The sequence below is a fragment of the Nothoprocta perdicaria genome, unplaced genomic scaffold, assembly GCF_003342845.1.
Source record: "Nothoprocta perdicaria isolate Ctin4 unplaced genomic scaffold, notPer1 scaffold_28, whole genome shotgun sequence".
Taxonomy (NCBI): domain Eukaryota; kingdom Metazoa; phylum Chordata; class Aves; order Tinamiformes; family Tinamidae; genus Nothoprocta; species Nothoprocta perdicaria.
This window is the reverse complement of record NW_020455510.1, coordinates 3,460,207-3,477,627: the sequence shown is the minus strand read 5'-3', so window position 1 is coordinate 3,477,627 and position 17,421 is coordinate 3,460,207. Positions and strand designations below refer to the sequence as shown.

General features: G+C 39.0%; 2 protein-coding genes across 4 annotated transcripts in view; one reads left to right on the top strand and one right to left on the bottom strand.

The window, feature by feature from the left end:
* The window catches only part of DNAJC24 (DnaJ heat shock protein family (Hsp40) member C24), a 29,858-nt gene extending 29,461 nt beyond the window's left edge, over positions 1–397 (top strand). For both annotated transcript variants that reach the window (XM_026041243.1, XM_026041244.1), the window contains exon 5: positions 57–397. In XM_026041243.1, coding sequence (XP_025897028.1) covers positions 57–181 — 125 coding nt within the window. In that variant the 3' untranslated portion in view covers positions 182–397. The remainder of the gene's footprint in view (positions 1–56) is intronic.
* A 938-nt stretch (positions 398–1,335) lies between these two features.
* IMMP1L (inner mitochondrial membrane peptidase subunit 1) overlaps positions 1,336–17,421 on the bottom strand; it is a 28,416-nt gene continuing 12,330 nt past the window's right edge. For both annotated transcript variants that reach the window (XM_026041228.1, XM_026041227.1), the window contains exons 5-6: positions 7,325–7,435; positions 1,336–1,492 (exon numbers count right to left, since the gene is read on the bottom strand). In XM_026041228.1, coding sequence (XP_025897013.1) covers positions 1,424–1,492; positions 7,325–7,435 — 180 coding nt within the window. In that variant the 3' untranslated portion in view covers positions 1,336–1,423. The remainder of the gene's footprint in view (positions 1,493–7,324; positions 7,436–17,421) is intronic.

The window sequence follows — 17,421 nt, the reverse complement described above, 5'->3', positions numbered from 1 at the left end:
TTTGTCTTTGTTTGTTTTGCAAGTATTAAAGCATTTTTTCCTCTCTTTCGTGACAGATGAACAATGTTACACTCTTCCATGCCGATGTGGTGGAAGCTATACCATCTCCGAGAGTGAAACCAAAGAGGTGGCTTTGGTTTGTTGTGACACATGTTCTCTTGTGATAGAGATTCTCCAGTGATTGTTGCAGTCAAGCACATTAAATGTTAAACTTTTTAAAAACACTGGACTGGACACAGACAGTGGACAAAAAGGGGACAGCATCTGCTAAGAAATATGTTGAAGAAAAGGAGGGCACTGCAAGAACAAGTTCACTGAGGCTTAAAAAAATATGCTTAAGTGCTAACAAAAGTCTGCAGATATGAAGCTTGTTTTTTCTTCCTTTAATAAAGAGTTATTTATTAAATAAAGTCCACAAGTCAACTTTAAGTTCCGTTCAGCAGAAATGCATCTTCTGCTGTAAATGCCACTTCCTTCCCAGGTAAGAATGGACTACTACGTGCAATTCTAGTCTCTATCAGCTGCAGGTTGAATACCACCTCCTAAATTAAATAGTTGTTACAGCTCATTAATAAATTCTACTGAAAAATCATATATGGGAGAATAGTTTGAAGACAGTGAAGAATAAGGCACATAAATGCAAAACAAACTTTTTTTTTTTGACTTCTGTGCTATATCTGTGACTTACCCTACATTGATTCCTCGTAAGGAGGGATTTCAGTCTTGGAAAGAGGTGGCAGAGAACTGCAGGGGAAGGAGGCTGGCTCTGTCAGTACCAAATAGCATGTGCATGTCCGTGCACCGGGCGAGTGAGAGGCAGCTGCATTCATCTTTAAGCTGGAAGCAGCAGGATGCTTCTGAACTGAATATCCCAACGCACCTCCATTACCTAGACAACTGCAAGCTTGATTCCCTAAGATCAAGGAAGCAGGAAGCTGTGCTTTCGCCCCTCAAGGTATGCAGGTCCAGGACCAAACCAGAGCTAGTAGTAGGGGAAACATACAAAATCCATATAAATATATTTAAGGATATCAGATCCTGAGTCTGACTGTTAATCTCCAGGAACTGTTTTGGTGCCCTTTGCTAACATAGGCATTGCTGGTGTGTGGCTCTTGAGGTACAGCAGTATTCACTCTGCATTCTCTCTCCTCCATCACTTATTAACCTCATCTTATAGTAAGAACTAAAACTTTCTAATAAATGCAAGCATTTTCTGTGAATAGCCAGAGGAAACAAAATAAAAGACATACCATTTCAGATGGTGATGATGATGGCAATATATCATTGCAACTTTTACATCAGATGTAATCTCAGGACAAAAGAGACGACCTCTGTCAGGTAATACTTGTATTTATTCTAAACAAAAATAGTTCCATTGATTTAGTAGAAAGTAGTATGAAAGCTGGTAATAATAAATAGTTATTTAATCGTCAAGAAATCTATGGCCATTAGGACTTGCACGTAGAAATCCAAAATCATTCAGAGGCCATATCTGTAAAATAAATTACAGCAACAAGTAAGAGATTTTAATCACAACTCAAAGTTCATTATTATTAATCCTTATTAAGTACTTTCCATAAACTGCATCTCTTTTTAATTCTTTGCTTAGCAGTGTAGCAAAAGGATAGAAACTTTTCTTACTTGTGTATTTCCTTTACTAAAGATCATATATGCTAGAAGGAATCATCATCTCCATGTTGGTGCGTGACATTAGTAACTACAGGCCGGTGAGCCTCACCTCCATTCCCGGGAAAGTGATGGAGCAGCTCATCCTGGCTGCTCTCTCCAGACACATGGAGCAGAAGAAGGTGCTCAGGAGCATCCAGCATGGATTCACCAAGGGGAAATCCTGCTTGACTAACCTGATCACCTTCTACGAAGGAATATCTAGCTGGATAGATGAGGGCAGAGCGGTGGATGTCATCTATCTGGATTTGAGCAAGGCTTTTGACACTGTCCCTCACAGCATCCTCCTGGGCAAGCTCCAAAGGTGTGGGATAGATGTGTGGACGGGGAGGCGGATTAGGAATTGGCTCGATGGCAGGGCGCAGAGAGTGGTTGTCAATGGTGCGGAGTCCAGCTGGAGGCCTGTACTTAGTGGTGTCCCCCAGGGGTCAGTTCTCGGTCCGGTCCTGTTCAACTTATTCATTAACGACCTGGATGAAGGGCTGGAGTGCTCCCTCAGCAAGTTTGCCGACGATACCAAACTGGGAGGAGTAGCTGATAGCCCTGAGGGCTGTGCTGCCATCCAGAGGGACCTGGACAGACTGGAGGACTGGGCGGCGAGAAACCTCATGAGGTTCAACAGGGGCAAGTGCAGGGTCCTGCACTTGGGGAGGAATAACCCTGGACACCAGTACAGATTAGGAGTGGACCTGCTGGAGAGCAGCCCCGCAGAGAGGGACCTGGGTGTCATGGTGGACGACAAGTTGACCATGAGGCAGCAGTGTGCCCTGGTGGCCAAGAAGGCCAACGGGATCCTGGGGTGCATTAAGAAAAGCGTCTCCAGCAGGTCGAGGGAAGTGATCATCCCCCTCTACTCAGCCCTGGTGAGGCCACATCTGGAGTACTGTGTCCAGTTCTGGGCTCCCCAGTACAAGAGGGATGTGGAGCTGCTGGAGAGAGTCCAGCACAGGGCTACCAGGATGATCAGGGGCCTGGAACATCTGCCCTATGAGCAGAGGCTGAGAGAGCTGGGTCTGTTCAGCCTAGAGAAGAGGAGGCTGAGGGGGGACCTGATGAGCGTGTATAAATACCTCAAGGGAGGCAGTGAGGAGGAGGGGGGCGGCCTCTTTTCAGTGGTGAGCAGGGATAGGACTAGAGGAAATGGCTTCAAACTGAAGCATCGGAAGTTCCACAGGAACTTAAGGAAGCATTTCTTCACTGTGAGGGTRACAAAGCACTGGAACAGGCTGCCCAGAGAGGTTGTGGAGTCTCCTTCTTTGGAGATCTTTAAAACCCGCTTGGATGCAGCCCTGTGCCACGTGCTCTAGGTGACCCTGCGTGAGCAGGGGGGTTGGACTCGATGACCTCTGAGGTCCCTCCCAACCTTCGGCATTCTATGATTCTATGATTCTATGATTAATTTACATAGAGCATGCCTCACTGTGGAGAACTTACCAAATAAAGATATTTTCTTCTCAAGGCTGGAAGAAAATACATTGTTAGAAAGTATCTTTTTAACCCTCTATTTTCCAGCTTGTGAAGTTTATAGGAGTTCAAGAGGCGAAGTATAGGTTTTGATACATAAACATGTACAGGCACCAGCATCAGAAAGATGCCAACTGTTAAGGAAATTTTTTTCTCCAACAGTTAGTTGACTGTATTATGAAGCTATATATACATTGCTGATTACTCCTCAAGAATACTTTCTTCTGAGCACCCACTGGTGAAACGTGCATATGTCTTGGATGAGAACAAAAGTAGAAGGGAATCAAGGAGTCTTTTACTCTTTGTCCCGTCTCCCTTGACTGCCTATATCTTTTCATTACAGGTTCTCTCATAGCTGGCATGGGGGGGCTCAGCAGCAATAGGAGAAAGAGATGATTTTGAAGAATAAAGCTCCTTCTGTGGCTCTAATCCCATGGAAATCTCAGAATCCCCACTCAAGATGGAGAGCTAGACAGAGAAAGGTTTGTTCCTAAAGCACTTGTTAGAACATATATCTTGCTCCTTTTTTCCCCCCTTACAATTTGATATTTAGGAAAATATACAGAGTCACCTTCCAGAAATAGCAAATTCTTCTTCCACAAAGTTTACAAGAGCTGCAGCCTTTACAGTATTCTGTGGGGAGTGCAAAAGCATTTTCCTGAGCTTGCAAACAGCAGCCCAGTGCTAGGCTTTGGGATTTCAATCACTATGAGTTATCCATCTCCTAGTAGCAAAGCTAGTGACAGGCTGAGGCAGTTCTGAAGGATGGGAGACACAGGAGCAAGACTTGCATTAAGTTACCTTAGACAGGGACAACACACTGCTAGAGGCTGCCTTGACTTGCCTCCCCACCCAGGCCCTTGCAGCACTGGGGTAAATTGCCATCAGAAGGATTTTGCCTGGCCCTGAAATCAGCTGGACAAGTGATGAATCCCAGGACCTCAAGCTCTGCAGATCTAAAAATTTCTATTGCTTAAAGATCTTTCAAAATATGTGCCTTTTAGAAGAGAGCATGAGTGGCTGCTGCTGATGTACATAAATGCCCAAAGGTAAAGACAGAGAGACCAGATTCCTGTTAGCCACCGAGCTATCTGAAGTTCCCCAGAGAAGGAATCTAGGCCTATGGAACAGTAACAGGGATGCCCATATCCAGCTAGCAGTAAAGTTGCAGTAATCAAGTTTTTCCAGCAAGGGCCAATACTGGCTCTAGGTTGAGTGTCAGGTCTTTCTTTGGTCTCAAAGGCAACCACGAGTGAAAAAGGAAAACAGGAATGCCCATGTTACAGGCTGATGGACATAGCCTGGAGGAGCTTTTCAAGCTATTCCCTATGGCACAAACCTCACCTGAGGCAGCTTTAAACTTAACACCTTTTGACTTTGTTTCAGTAAAATTAATAAAACTTGCCATAAATGCTGTTTCGATTATTTGGTTTCAAATGCAAAGTAGGTTTAGTGTTAGATTTAAAAGGAAAATCTTTTAACTAGTCTACATACATGAAAGAATCCAAGAAGTAATTCTTATGGGGTACAGGAGACAGAACAAGCATTCCACGTGAAACAAAGACATGCCACAGGGTATAATAATTCCCAAGTCTTTTAAAGTTATGACAGAAGTTGAGTCTGACTTGTTGGTTCAAACTGGCTAGTCCAATTAGTGGCTGTTTCCCCTTGCCCTCTTCATCTTGCCTATGTAGATTTGATCTGATGGATGGGGGATAAAAGGGGCTAACTAGCTCTTTTGAAGATACTCTGCAGCTTTATTTCTGACTCAAAGCCTATGTCCAGGAAATGTATTGGACATCTTATCTAGGACAGCATGAAGCATCAGTACTGTGGAAGGGGACTCCCCTTAATGGGAACATTTTACAGCATCTTTCTCTGATTTCATTTTTTTTTTTTTTTTTTAAATTAAAAACAGAATAGACTTGCTTCTCACAGAGCAGCAGTTGGTATGTTAGCAGGGAAGAAAATGGGCAAAAATAAATCCATTTGCCACTACTTCACTCTCAGGTAAGAACGTGATACACCAGCATTACCTGAGAGTTTTAGGCCCAAGTTCCCAGATAAGCTGAGAGCAGACCTCTCTTTTTTGCCAAGAATAGGCTGCCTACAAAAGCTTGGTATAAGCTCAGTCTTTGTTGCAAACCATTACTTCCCTACTATGGTGGCATCATTCTCACAAGGACAGCTTTCTGCCCCCATTACTAGAAAAGTAATTTAACATTCAAAGGTATTATTGCATTTTTCTTCAAAAGCTGCTGTAAGATGAAACCAAGTAAGCTCAAATTCTCAAGGTAGTTAGATTTTTCATTGAAAGCCAGACCTCTTGAAGAAGAAACTATATTAAAAAGCAGTATAAGGTTTTGGCCAGCAGTCTACTAATTAACTACTACCACATGGGCATCCTGCTGCCTTTCACTGTAGTGTTCAGGAGGAACCTGCACTAAGATCAATGTATTTTGATCTGAATAACCCACTAATGCAAACTGTAAGTGCATTTGAAGAGTAAAATAGTTTTTGCTTCTATTAAGCACCATATACTTAAAGTGCTAATAACCATTGTCATATACACAACAAAAATGCTACAAAATTTGCATACAAGTATTTTGGTAAGTATCAATGGATAGTTATTATGTTTTAAAGAAGGCAACACTGCAGTCCTCAGTAGATAATTTTACAGAGCATACTATGTGCTGTAGAATGGAGTCTTCCAGTCAGTCACTTAACTAATGCATCTCAAGCATCTTTTTCTTGGGTACAATCTAGACAGTTTTATTTCTGTGGAGGGATCCTGTGAGTAATTATGGCTGTCCACAGGCATAATTTATTAATTTATCAATTAATCACTAATCGTCTCCTTAAAGGAATAAATACCAGTTTTTCCTTTACAGGCACATCAGTTGGATGTTTTTCAGATGGATGATTCACACCAGATTTTACACAAAAAACTATCAGGACATTAATATCATTTGTATTTTAGCAGTTAAAAATTAGGTCACAAAAATAGACCACTTGAGAATCAACTTTTTTTTTTTTGCTCTGGTACATGGTAAGGCAAACAACCAAAAGAAGGAACAGGGAACACTCAATACACACTAGGGAAGAACTCAAAGCAAATGTTTTAATAATCCATAAAGAACAGAGGTCAAACAGAGCTGGGGGGCAAAGGGGGACATGTTATTTCAGGTTTAGTTAGCAATTAGTGATTGTGGTCAGGAGTTTTCAAAAACCTTGCAACTACTAAGTTCTGTCCATGAAAAAACAAAGAACATTAGATCTTTCCAATTTAACTGTTTTGTATACTTACTCTTCTCTATACATATAATAGAGCTGTGCTAAACTATATTTTTTTGTTGTTTTGAAGTGTATGACAGTTTTTAAAACCTTTTTCATCATTCTGAATGATAGCATTTTTATGCTAGCTTTCAGAAGCTGGTACATAAGCCAGCTTCTGAAAGCTGGCTTTCAGAATAAGGGGACTGTAACCCCTTATTTCTTATATTAAGCTTTTTTTGAGAGGAAAATGTCTTTTTGATAATGACTAAATAGTGTAGATACAAACTGAAAGAAATCTAGGGAGTAAAAAAGACACGGGATGGTTAAGGGAAACTGAAAGAGTGAAAATGTATACAATTCAATTTCAATGCAAGCAAACAGATTTTATTATGGTGGTATAAATTTGACTGCAGCTAGGTGTGTTTTGCAGATTTATTATGAGAGGCAGTAAGACTCTGCATGCATCAATTACGTATGCAAGTCTTGCAAAGCTGACCTTTTCCTCCATTTGTTTATATTTCTCCAATTAGAACATCAGCAAGATATAAAACAGAGAAAGAATCAAATTAAGGACTGAATGTCTTTGTCATGCAGTTAAAGGGGAAAGGGAGTGCGGACACAAACCTGTAGTTACATATGTTTGTACCAGGTTTGGATTTCCATTCTAACTGATTGATTTCTTTTAAGTGGCAGTAATACTTAAAGAATGCTCTTCAAGAAAATTAAGCCTCCCTCAAAAACACATTGTTGAATTTTGCTTTTACAGCAAGTGTCTGGTCTTCAAGCTTTCATTCACATTTATTTTTGTCAGACTGTTAATGAGGTAAGTTTTAAAGCCTCACACACAGACATTACAAAAAAGTGGTAACGTAGCTGTATTTAAATGCTAGAAATATACCTTAAAACAAATGCGTCCTCTTATCAGTCCATAAGGAACAGGTCCATAACACCTAGAGTCTGTAGAATTCCTGAGATTATCGCCTTCTAACCAAACATGTCCTTTAGGCACCTGTAATTAAGCAAAAACAAATAGAAGTATAAAGAGAACATACCGTATAAGTCTTTCTATAAGGGAAATTAAGACTCATTTGCCTTAAGATATAATTTCTGCAATCTATATTTCATTACTATATAACAAACTTATTTTATGGACTGTAAAGCACAGGACTAGATTGGGAGAGGGATACAGAAGTATCTGTTCTATCATGTGCTCAAAAAACAATCGTTTGCAACAAAAAAACTCAAAATGAAGATATAAGAGGTTAGGCCAGTGTGACAGGGTCATTAATTTAATAGACTTCAAAAGAGGTCATTAGGATGTTGACTGAAAATCTGCCCTCCTGTCGCAGTAACAGCATGAACAGGGCAGCCACACACTCATCAACATCCTGGGGCCAGCACCACGGCTAGACCTGTTAGTAGATTCATGATGAACTAACTGGTAATTGATTGTGACACCAATTACGAATAATCTCATCATTTTATCGGAGTAGGCTTGTCAAACTTCTAATTAAGATCACAGTTCATTCTATGTGCAGGCAGAATCCACAACACATTATATTGCAATAATGATGATCACAAAACAGCAAATCCCTTTTTATAATTTGAAAATTAATGACGGTGACCTTACACTATATGACAAAGACTCTTCACTGCCTATGTATTTTATGCATTAACTATATTACATACCGTGGATTCATGGCATTCACTGACCAACTCTATGACAGGATGAGAAATAGCAAGATAGCTGTATTAGCTACCTAAGAGTACAGAGCTTTCATACATGAAACAGTTCATATATTTTGCCACTACTATATATCCAAGCAAAATTTCTGCTTGCAACATATAAAACTGCTTGAGTACTTAAAAATCAGCTTCAGAAACCTTCAACAAATTACCAGTACTAAATTTTCCAATCCACTTCTAAATTTTAAATCCTGCTGAAATTATACCAAGATATTCTCAACCTAGAGAATATTTAGTATGGTCTTAAACATAAGATACATTTTCAGTTACATAATCTTTTCTAGAGACTTCACTAAGACCAGAGCTCAGAGTAAAAATACAGAAACATAAGCTAGTATTTGCTTTTTCACATGGGTCGTGTTTAATTTCTATTTATCAGACAATAACAAAAAAAAATCCCAATTTCCAAAGGAACTCTGAGCAGTATATACATCTATGTTTCAGAAACAAGCCATACAAGCTTACTAATACAATGCACAATTCCAGGCTAAATGGAAAACCACTGAAGGCTACCTGTAGTCAAGTCTAAGTGAAGCATTAAGAATAAATCCAGGTCCTCCAGATAGAAGTTTGAGGAAGAAAACCAACCCAACCAGTCACTGTGAAACTAGCTTGACCCTTGGGAAAAATGCACTTGAAAAAGCATTTGTTTGCAAAGAAGTGTCTCCTGAGGTGACTCCTCCTGGTTAAATGGTGTTTAAATGCACCTTTTTAGGCTCTTGCTTAGTCACCTTCCTGCTTCTGTCACCAGATCAAGATCAGAGGATAGCAAACCACCCACCAGTCACTTCACTGAGCTGTAGCAAATATGTAACTGAACTAAGGATGAATACCTTGTGGGACTGGACATGAGATCTGTCCCTGGCAAAGAGAGAAGCCACTCAGGGAAAGCCAACCCAGGCTACTCTCAGCCATTCTGCTAGCATCCAGCACACTATATTGAGCAGTTTAGAGGGCACCTCTCTGCCTAGTTCTTTTAAAATCCACTTACAGAGCTGTTGACCATGAATATATCTAACCCTGTTGATATCGTTTCCTCCTCTCCCCATCTGCTGTGGCAGCAAGTTGCAGGAGTTCAACTGCTGCAGGAGGTAGTACCTCCCTTGGTGTTTTAAACACATCCCTTCTAGTTGCATTCAGTTCCTTCCCAGTCTCCAAATCCACCAACTGAGCAATTCCAGGTTCAGCTGCTCTGCCACCTGTGTTATTTTGGAGGCTTATCAGAATGCCAGCCCAGGCACAGACAGTTCTCTAGGAGGAGCAGATTTAGGTTAGATCATTTTTACCCTATTTATAGTACCAGTCTTGGCACAGGAAAGGTTTGGTTGTCTTATCCATTCTTTAATAGGCTGCAGGAGACCAGCCCATGTCAGCAGGGCATAAAGGCCACTTGTCATCTAGTAAACACTAAGTTGTAAACTGGTAAGACAGTTAGGTCTCCTTTCTTCTTCCTATCTGGGATAAGGGGCTCCAAAATATTTTGGTAGCCCACAAACATGTGTGTAACTAGAATGCTGGTTTTTATGCACTAGCAAATCAAGACCAACAGCAATAATTTCAACCTGCCGTTCTTTCAGATGTTCTATGTCCATAATACCTTTTTTTCATGTCTGAGATATTCAAAGATATGAAGCCTCTACCACCCTCAGATGAAAGAAAACCACATTGCAGTCTATTTTTAACATGAACTTCAAAAAAATTTTATCATTACAATGTTGCTACCTATCCGGCCTCAACCTTGGAAAGAGATTCAGCATAATCATGAAAAATTAGTATATGCATAGACCTTATTAAAAAATATGCCACAAGCCAATTAAAGAGCACTAAGATTTCACTACAGCAGCACAGGCATAACATTTAAATCATTTTACTGAACTGTAAATGAATACCTAATAATCTTCACCTCCAAGCATAAATTTACCCAAAGTAATCTACTAGCAGCATGCGAGTAAAATTAAGTCCAGGACTGTATAGCTACCATCAATAGCTTCTTTAATTAAAAGGCTAATTTACATAAAAGGCAAAAGATTCTCTACTCAAGCAGCTTTGACAAAATAATCAACCAGAAGTTAGCTAAAATAAGGAAAAAAAACAAAATAAATTTTTTCTCCAGAATCATATGACCTGCAAAGAATATATACCTCAGCATGAGCAGGCAGATTTTTTGCTATATCTGCATTTGTGACTGTACTGGCATTACTATTTTCCTCAAGATTTCTTCAATACAACAAAACCTTAAGCCAGCTGAATTCTCATTTCTTTTTATTCACAGTGCATCCACCTGAAACATTTACTTTATCTGTAGTTCCTTACAGAGTTGGCTTTTCAAGGACTTATTCAGGTGCAGATAGCCACAGAATCTGCATAGCAAGTGCAAAGCAGCATTTTGACTTTTCTGGTTTCATGTCTATCCTTTTCCAAAATTAGGAATCACACATCATATTGCTGTCATTCTGAAGGACTATCCCAAATACCTCAGGGCAAGAAATACAGGATTTACTATAAAAGAAAGACTTTTTTTCATGACAAAGCAAATCCCACATTTGCATTTCATATTTCTAAATCTTCACTCCTTGCCCTGTGCTACTATTACATACCCAGGACACCTCCAGCTCCTGTTCCACTTTGCTGGCTCTCATGCTCTTTCACACTCCCCAATTCACAGGCAGAACGTGAAGTTCAGCTACCAGGTGAGATAAGGATCCATTCATAGCATAGATAGATCTAATCATTTCTAAATCTTCTCATTTTCTAGCCTCCAAAAAATGCCAATGTATGTCAGTTCCTACACTGTCAAAACAGGATATTCATAGCTTGCATTCTTGTTTGGATATCCAGTCAAGAGCCTTGCTCTCTGCAGTGAAGATCAGAATGTGACTTTTAGTTTCCTATGAAAACTACCACTGGACACTATACCTCTAGATCGTCCTTAAGAGTACAGTCACAGTGTATGATTCATGTGCGGTCAGTGCAAGACATTTGTATGGTGCCTGTCCATCATCTAGGCACTTCACTACAACCTTCAATTAAGACAAGCACTTAAAATCATACGAGTTGCATGAAAATAAAACCAAACATTGATGACATGCCACAATTGTTAATCTAAATGTTTACACCCCTTTGAAATAAAGGCTAAAGCCAGAATCCTTCGAGGGTTTATCCATACCCCTTATTTCAGTGGGATTACTCGTGCTGCATGAAAGGTAACTGAGCATCAGGCAGCACAGATTCAGGACCTAAGTGTGCAACGCAAAGCTATGCAACTACAGTAGCTGTACGCAAGGTAACTTCTTAACCAAAAGAAAACTAGTCTTTGAGTATTTACCTTTATAGTAAGACTATTTATTTATACATCAGCAGGCTGTACATGACAAGAAAAAAAAGCCATGGTAAAGTCACTTGTTTGGCAACTCACACTGCTACATTTTCTTATCTAACAGCAATTCAGAAAAAAAAAATCAGAAAATACACCCAAGTGCAACCAAAGTCACATTTACCACACAAGCCTTGAGATATAGTAATATTTTCTCAACACCACTAACAAGGGTGCTCGGCCCATTCAGCTCAGCTGGGCAGTGTTCTGGTTTTTCCTTACCCACACCCAGAACGAAGGCACAGAAGCCTTTCAAGCCCAACAGCTGCACTTTCCCATAGCTTGCGGGTCACGTGAAAAGCCGTTCGCAGCCGTGCAGGTTCTTTCTGCAGCACCCTGCCTCTGATCCTCTACACACTATTCTCTTGGCCTCAATAACTACTGTGCCTCTGGTTTTGTGCAGATTATCTGAGGATTAATTTTCAAGGAACAGCAGTTCTAAGGGAGAAGGGGTTGAGGCCCAGGTTATATGCATGAGAATACAGGACACTGATTAGACACCTGACTCTTTCCCCCTCTCTCTTCCAAGGCTGTGACAGCTCTAGCCCAGGCACTGATAAGCTCGCTCTTCTGGTATCAGGCCAAACAACAGTGCTGCTCTCTGGGTAGCTTATTTCAGCTCAAAGAATAAGCACCTTTCACCACTACAAAGTGGCTAAATTTGTAGGGCTGTCATCATTACGCTGCTTAAAGCTAGCAAAATCAAGGTACACAAGTCTTTGATGGATACTTAGCTGTATGAAACATTGTTTTACATTCAGAAGGAAAGAGAATGGGTAAAAATGTGTTTTTTTTTTTTTTTTTTTTTTTTTAAGACAAACCAAGTAATCTCAATGACTTCACAGTCTACCATGTCTGTATTTGCTGGAATGCTACTAAACTAATACCACCAGTGAAGTTAGCAGATAAAATAACCTATCTTAAAAAACAATCCTCAAGATGAAATTATGGGTTCAGGGCCTTTTTTTCCTCTCATTTTGTTTCTGGAGCTGAAGTTAGATTTTTAGAGAAGTGGAACACTATAAACACAAGCCTGTTTTAATGTCTCCTTTGGAATTCTAAGCAGTCTGTGTGTCAAAGAGGTACAACATCTCAGGTCAATCAACAGGTACAATCAGCTGGGAATGGCAAAGTCTGAACGTTCATAAGGTCAAAGGTATTCACATCACCTCCAGCAATATCAAAGTTTTCAACTTAAGAACTTCAAATCATTCCCATCTTTTCTTTTCAGTTCAGAGGCTTCCTCCTTGAGCTATGATAAGAACTAATCTCGGTGCTGGACAAAAGAATAAAGTCTGCAAGTTCTCATCTATCCCTACTAAGGTCTATTTAAGTGCCTCCTACTTGGGTACGAGCAACAAATGTAATTGCTTCATGGCCTCCGGGTGTTCGCTTAACAAAAGCCGCTTTTGTGAATAAACCACAGGTGTTACCCCTCTTGATTAAAGTGAAATATGATGAAAGAACCTACAATATCAAATGACAAATTTACTAAATACTGATTAAATTGCCTTATTTAAGTAAATTGAATATAGTTAGGCTAAGACACACACCTAGAAATCCAAGAGTGGTGTTTCAACACTCTGTATTTAAAAGTCTTATATAACTATTCCTTAATCCTTTATTTCTTAATTCAGAATCAGGAGTGAATAATACTTAACAGATAGTCTTCCTCAATCACCCAATTGCTCTAGGCACCATTTCTGTAGGCTTACCGTAAAGGTGGTTCATACAAAAGCTGCCAGTACATAAAGTCTACCCATAATGATCCAAATATTTAAGAAAAAGAGATTTTACATTTCCCTTCTTTGTGCTTGAAGAAAGCTACAGAATAATGATCACCACCTTAGAAATCCAAGTCAAGCAGATTTGAATGCAGCTTCTTCTGAGTATCACTCAAAAGCTTAACTATCTGGAATTTAATATTTTAAAAGAGAATGTTACAAAATAAGTTGACTCTAAATTCACAGGCACTCCCAGTTTATCCAGTTCTGAGGCATTTAAGTCCCTCACAACTAAAACATACTACACCTAGCTTAATATGGTTAAATATATATCTTCATAACATTAATGACACTGAACTAAATTACTTGAAGAGGACAATGAAACACAGTAATTTTTATACATAAGTATGAAAACATTTTAATTCTCTAAATAAGTCTTCAAATTAAGTCAATAATCACTTTACCAGAAAATTTATGGACAAGTAACAATTGAATATTTACCTGTTTAAGTTTTGATATTCACTATTAACCAAAATTAAAAATACATGACCTTCAAAAGTAATAACATTCAGTCACGTGGTATGGGGAATTTTATACAAAAAGCTAGTTGTATATTAACATAGATGTGAATTTGCAAGATAGTTTTCTCTATCCTATAAACATACCAGCTGAGTGTTCTCCTTTGGGACAGGTAATTTGGAAAAGTTGTTACAGGAATTTCAATAGAGCCATTGATTATTTGAGCATCTTCCACCCCCCCACCACAGCATCATCTACATTTTGTGCAATATATCCTAACAGCTTCTCTTACCATTTAAACTTAATATTACACTTGCGTATGGGGCTTGCAAACCAAATATGTCCACATCAGACAAATCTGCCGGATCAGTTCTCCCTTCCCAACACACACTTAACATACTTGCTAAGTAAAACTAAAGCATAACTTTTTCTTGAACTTCTGAAACTCTAGAGCTAAAGGGAAGTAGAAGAAAAAGCCAATTTCCTTTCCCCAAACAGCAACTATTAAAACTTAGATTACTGAAATGCTGACTCAGTAATATAGAGCAGCTATTAAGATACTTAGGACAAAGCAAAGTCTAGGGTTTTGAACAAGTTACTTTCTTAATTGCTATTTGGGATATTTTCCATCTCTCCAATAGTACTCAATTCTTCTAAATGTCAAACCACCCTTCAGTGCCTTAGCTGCTACACCCCAAATTTAAGTATTGTCCAGTGATTAACATATCCCGTTTAACACTGTTATTCATAGTAGCACCTACACAGTTTCCTTACTGCAGTTGACAAGGACTGTTTCAGAGTTAGTGCTGCACAGGACCACTTCTGTGATCTGCAAACAGGGTGAGATGCATTATCTCCTGAATGATGTTAGCTCTAGAGGTAACCACAGGATGGAGAGATGCCATCTCCGCCATGAACCTCACTTTAGCCCAAGGTAAACACACTTGCCCCACATCAGCTAGTCTCACAGCATTAGTGCTGGGTTATGATTGATTAGCTGCAGGGTGTTGCTGAGATATGGATTTGTATCTCAGCTTTTTATCACTAGGACTTGCAAAAGGCAGTTCCTTATTTACAGACTCTAGCTGTATTAAGTGACATTATTAGGTACTACTACTGTTTAAGTGACACAAAGGCTTAGCATACTGGTGGTTTATTACATACAAGCTACTTTAACCTGATGACTTACCCCTCACTTTTTCAATTTGTAAATAGGAGCTGCAGCACAAGAACATATGGTACTAACAAAATTAAAGCTAAAGTAAATGGCATTAAAACAAATTCAAATATAATAGGATACTTAATCTGAATTATAAACCTGGATCTACTTCTAAAAACAGGAAATAAAACCCCAAATATGAAAATAAACCTTTTAAATCATTTCAGAAAAGACTCTCCCAGGATCAAGTAATTTCCTTACTAACTCTCATTACTTAAATTTCACTGTTTAGATGAATAAACCTCTTCAATTAATCAAGATATTCTTGATTAATTGAAATGAGATTTGAATACCAAGTTCCTAAAACGTAGGCATTTAGCTTTTTAACTTTTGGGCTCGTATCACGTTTCCTCTGATAGAGTAAAAATATGCAATGTGTTTGCAAATGCTTATTACAGTAAACACTTTATCAACCCAGAGCATAAAACCCACATAGGATCCAGAAAAATTAATCTAATGCGCATATTCCATACCGCAGGTTAAAAAGGGCCACTGGAAAGAAAACTGCTATTTTCCTAACTTCTATAACATCCTATACAGATGATACCAGCCCATTCAGGAAAGGAATCTCATTCCACTTTGTGCAAATAAGGGGTTTTCATCATTATGATTCTGTGGACAAGCTATGGCACTTGCAGTGTCACATATTATAAGGGGGCAAAAGCAAAGTTCTCCATTTAGTTTAATTTAAGCACATGCTTAATTTATACTAAGCAATTCCATCTGCTTAAAAGAACACACATCTCTTCCTCCCCACTCCCAAACAGTGAATATTCCAGTGCAAGTTGAGTGTAATATACAGATTTCCACTTTGAAAATACTCTCTTCTGTAAAGGAAGTACCCCCTGAAGAGATGAGAGCTCTACCTCTTTGACGAGCACTAAAGATACAGGGAAAACATCTGCAATAACAAGCTTCAGTATTTTTATTCAGATGATTTCTCCTTCTGGAAGCTGTTGCAATGCAAGAACTAAGAGACTTCACATGTAATTTCCTGAATTTCCACACATTAGCCTTTAAAAATATATATTTAGGAAAACAGCTTATATTTCTTCTTACATTTCATTTTCAAATTGAAGACAACATAACTTATACCTAGGACAGAAAATATTCCACTGGATGGAATATTCATCCATCTCATGTTTCCAGAACAGCTGACACTGCCCACTAGGCACAAATGCTTCCTTGATCTTCCCTTGTCTTAAGAAGCTTAAGAGGCTCAAAAAAGTTCTGTTTGTGCAGACAATTTGTGAATTAGTCCATTTCCAGCCCATTCTATTCTAGGAAACTCTTTTCACCTGACTTACTGCTTGCATCAAAAGCTAGGAAAGCTTCAAGATAGTATATAAGCTTTTGTTTTACTCATTTAAGCAGTAGAATAATTTAGTAAACATTATGACTAAAGATTCTGCCCTATTTAAGATGCAACAGAAGATTTCTTCTGCATAGTCCAACAGAGACAGGAGCAGAAGTCTCCCATGTTGCTGTCACCAGATCCTAAGAGCCAATTTGAGTCAAGTGCCTCAAAGGTGTCTTCTGAACAGAAGAAAGAACAAATTCAGCTCCTCAGAACAGGGCAGAATCAGGCCTTTGGCTTTTTCAGTATCCCAGATAAATCTGTACAGAATCTTGATGGAAATTTTGTAGTTGATTTTAAAAGCTCAGATTTCACCTTAACTCTAAGTTAGCTCAATTGCTTGACAAACAAAGGAAAAGTATCAGCAGGTTTGGTGAAGTTGGCAATCTCTACAGCAGCTAAACCCAAAGGACTTTACTACCAAACTGTCAGTGTCTGCAGGGAGTTGTCCACAGAATCCTCTAAAATTCACAGTACAAGACTGCTTAGAGGACACATGAAGGGGACTTCTTCTCACACCAGTTCCAACAATGAAATGGTAATGAGACAAAATAATATCTTTAAGATTCACAAAAACTGTGCCAAAACTGATGTCTCCCCAGAGTGCTGAATAGACATAATGGTCCAGATTTCTGAAAAAAATGTGATTTTGGTTTCTAGTATGATAGTCTAAAATGTTGCTAAAATATCTTTTAGATACACCTTCTCAAACTTCTCTTGTTTAGTCTGTCTACATAGGGGCAAGAGAGCTTTAAGGATATTTTTGCTTTTATTTCATCTTCCTAGTTGACTTTGACAACTTGGAAAAGTACTGCTTTTCCAACCACACTCTGAAAGCTAAATTAAAATATTGTGCGATCAAAGCTAATGCAGAGACAATTTTCATTTTCTAGTATTTAAAATACAAGTTCGCTTTAAGATGAAGCCCTTGAGTCTGTCCTCAGTACAGTACTTATTGCAGAGAATTTTAGAGAGATTTTTCAGAGAAAACCTAAGCAAAGGGCAGGACAAAATCATAACTGGCCTACAGTTCCTATGGAGGCAAAAGGTGTCCTCA